This window comes from Condylura cristata, unplaced genomic scaffold (genome assembly GCF_000260355.1).
Source record: "Condylura cristata isolate star-nosed mole 26May11 unplaced genomic scaffold, ConCri1.0 scaffold00008, whole genome shotgun sequence".
Lineage (NCBI taxonomy): Eukaryota > Metazoa > Chordata > Mammalia > Eulipotyphla > Talpidae > Condylura > Condylura cristata.
In genome coordinates, this window is record NW_004567109.1 from 58,401,389 (window position 1) to 58,404,955 (window position 3,567).

The 3,567-nt window shown below is 40.7% G+C and overlaps 1 protein-coding gene across 1 annotated transcript in view; it reads left to right on the top strand.

Annotated features, from left to right (window-relative positions):
* Nucleotides 1-1,636: 1,636 nt before the first annotated feature.
* Nucleotides 1,637-3,567, top strand: part of SMIM23 (small integral membrane protein 23) — a 7,596-nt gene continuing 5,665 nt past the window's right edge. The window contains exon 1 of the mRNA XM_004679546.1: nt 1,637-1,726. Coding sequence (XP_004679603.1) covers nt 1,637-1,726 — 90 coding nt within the window. The remainder of the gene's footprint in view (nt 1,727-3,567) is intronic.

The window sequence follows — 3,567 nt, forward strand, 5'->3', positions numbered from 1 at the left end:
TCTCACCACCCCTGAGCCTCTGGCCTGTACCCCAGCTCTGTATGCACAAATAAATAAATCTTTAAAAAAAAAAAAAAAAAAAAAAAAAAAAAAAACCACTTGTGATATTCTTATACATCTATCAAATGTCTAAAAAAATTTTTTTTAAATGGTTAAATCACCAAATGCCGGGGTAGATGAGGAGAAACTGTATTGTTCATACATTGCTGACAGGAAGGTAAAATAGTGCAACCATTCTAGGAAACAGCTCATTAGTTTTTTATAAAACTGTTATGGGGTTATTTTATAACATAGCAATTCTCTTAGGCATTCCAGAAAAATGAAAAACTGCTTACACAAAAAAAAACTGTACAAGAGTCCATATCTGCTTTATTCACAAAAGCCAAAAAGTGGAAACAGCCCAGATATCCTTCAGAGATTATACGGTTAAATAAACTGTGGTACATCCATGCCAAGAAGACTACACAGCAATGAAGAGAAACAAGCTTCTGAAACTACATATAATCATAATGGATCGCCATATGTTGCTAAATTTTTAAAAAGTTTCTTCAAAGGTTATATGCTATTTGGGATGCCTTGATGATATAGGGGTTAAGTTTCAGGGCTATCACACTATCTCCACTATGACTTGAGTTAGATCCCCAGCCAGGGAGGTGACCCATATATGGTGTGGCAGGACTCTCCAGTTTCACCTGCTGCTCCCCTCAGCAGTGTATTTCATTGATCTGCCTGTTCTGCTCTCCACTCTGTCTCTGGTGAATCCTCTCACCCACCACACCTCTGGCCTATACCTCAGCTCTTATATGCATAGGTAAATAAATAACAAATAAAAAAAAAGTTACATGCTATTTGATTTCATCATTATGACATTTTTGAAAAGTCAAAACTTTGAAAGATGAAGAACAGATTAGTGACTTCTAGGAGTTGGGGACAGCAGAAGAAAGGGGACAGAAGTAGGAAAAAGGGGACAGGGGACAGGGAGAGGGCAATAGGCATCAAGGGATCACAAAGATGCCATGATTTGGGAAGTCTCTGTCAGTTTGTGATGGATCTACAAACCTACATGTGATAGAATGATTTATAACAAAAGAGAGAGAGAGGACAAGGAAAAGTGGAAAGATCTGAGTAAGATTGCTAGACTGTCTCAATGGTTGTGATATTGAACTGCTGGAGATGCAAGATGGCACCACTGGGGGAGACTGGATATAGAGGACATTGGATCTCCTATATTATATATATTATATAATATATATTATATATTATATATATTTGTTACAACTGCATTACTCTAAAACTCACCCTTTAAATTTTTTAAATTAAATTGCCTGTTTTGTATTTATACCTCACATTTTATAAACTTGAAAATGTAAAAGAACAAAATATCAGAAAATTCACCATCCTGATACATAATCTTTTGATGCATTTCTTTCTGGTCATTATTTTTTACATTTATATGGAAAAAATGTGAGGGGTGGGCTTAAAAATGAGAATGGTGACAAAGTGGGGCCTTCCTGTTCCCCACCTTCTATGACATCAGAGCTCAGTGCTCTATGGACAGAAGCCAGGGAGGAGACTGATGCCATCTGCCTTTCCGGTGGGGGCACCTTGGTTCGCCAAGGCAGCCTGACCTGAGGCCATGGTGGTCCAACAGGCAGGCAGCAGGGGACGAATGGCAGCCGAGCTACTAGAAAGGAGAAGAGGTGATCACTGTGAGGACAGGAAGCAGGTGAGGCCAGCCCCACATTTTCCTCTCTTCTGGGATCCCTTTGCCACTGTGAGAACTTCAAAGTCAAAAACAGGCTTTCTTGACTCTCCCCAGTGCCTCACCTGGTAGAACCCAGCACAGGGATGTAAGTGGCTTCCCAACACCATTTCTGCCTGCTGAATTCTTAGCACTGCCAGCAGAAGAGATGCCCTGGGAGGGTGGAATTTTGTTTAATTTCCTACTACACTTTAGTGTCTAGAATGATGGTTGGTGCATAATAGGTGCTGAATGAACAAATGAATGAATGTGCTGAAATATAGAGAATAACATACCCAAGTTGGAGTTATCCTAGTTATCCTTAGGGCTGAAATTTAAACCTCACATGGGATTTTCAAGGCAAAAAAAATGTTAACACTGTGCACAAATTGATATTCTCCACTACCACCACGATCCTTTCATGACTTAACAACATTCACAAGAGGGAACTGTTATCACCCCTCATTCACAGATGAGCAAGCTGAGGCTCAGAAAGCAAAAACACCACAGAGTTGAGATCAGGTGAAAGCAGGTCCATCGGATTCCAGGACTCTCAGGCAGGTTACCTTGCACTCTACTGGGGAAATGAGGGAAATGGTTTAGAAGTCTGGGAACGTCAGCTGGGCCTTGTACATGGAAAGTATTAGTAAGAACCTATGGAAGCATTTTAGCAGAGCCATGGATGACTGACCTTACATGCTCCAACACTTTATGTTAGCTCTCACAGAAACAGACCTTGAGGGGCACCCAGCATGCTGTAGCTTTTCTTTAAATGTCCTATGAATACAAACGATCAGGAATGATTCTTTCAGAAAAATTGTAAGGTAAGTTCTGTGCTTTCAGGAATGTTGAGACCTGGGTCATGTCTTGGAAATTTACTCTGCTCCTTCACTGAAGAGTAGGGAACTCATCAAGGAAGGAAGGAAACTCACTTTAACTCTGCTACCTCCAGCACTTCCCAGCCCATTCAACTGCAGTCTTATTTCTTTTCGAAAGAACTTTCAGCTTATTTCTAAACTCAATATACTGATGAGGAAACTGAGGTTGAAAGAAGAAAATGACTTGGCTCACACCCCAAAATATTACAGGAAAAACTAAAAACTTAATCCTAGTTTTAGCCCCTGCCCTTAGGCTGATAGAAAATTCACCCAGTAAAGTATACTGATATAGGAGTAGTTAAAGAAGTAAAAGAGCCAGAATTAACCTAACCAAGGAAGTGAAGGACCATGGGGTCATTGCATGCAATGAGCGCTACAGGAGACTCCTAAAAGATTTAGACTGTGACATGGAAAGACACCCCATGCTCAGGAGAGGGGAAAACCAATATAGTGAAAATGACTATTTGTTCTGAAAGCCATAAATAAGTTTAATGCAATACCAACAATATTCTTCAAAGAAACTGAACTACAAAATATTGAAATTTACATGGAACTGCATAAATTTGCTATATAAATAGCAAAAGCAATCTTGAGGAAAAAGAGAAATGGAGGAATCAAATTGCCTGATTTTACACTATACTAGAAAGCAGTAGTAATTAAAAGATTATGGCACTGGTGTTAAAAAAAAAATGCAGGGATTGGCCCTCCCTGGTGGCGCAGCGGGTTAAAGCAAAGCACTGAGAATCTAAGGCCGCTTCCGCATGAGTTCGATTCCCACCTGCCCCGGAGGTGACCACATGGTGTGGTCCTGACCCACCCGCTGCTCCCCTCAGCAGTGTACTTCGTCGATCTGCCTGTTCTGCTCCCCACTCTATCCCTGGTGAATCCTCTCACCCTCCACATCTCTGGCCTGTACCCCAGTTCTGTATGCACGAATAAAATAAATCT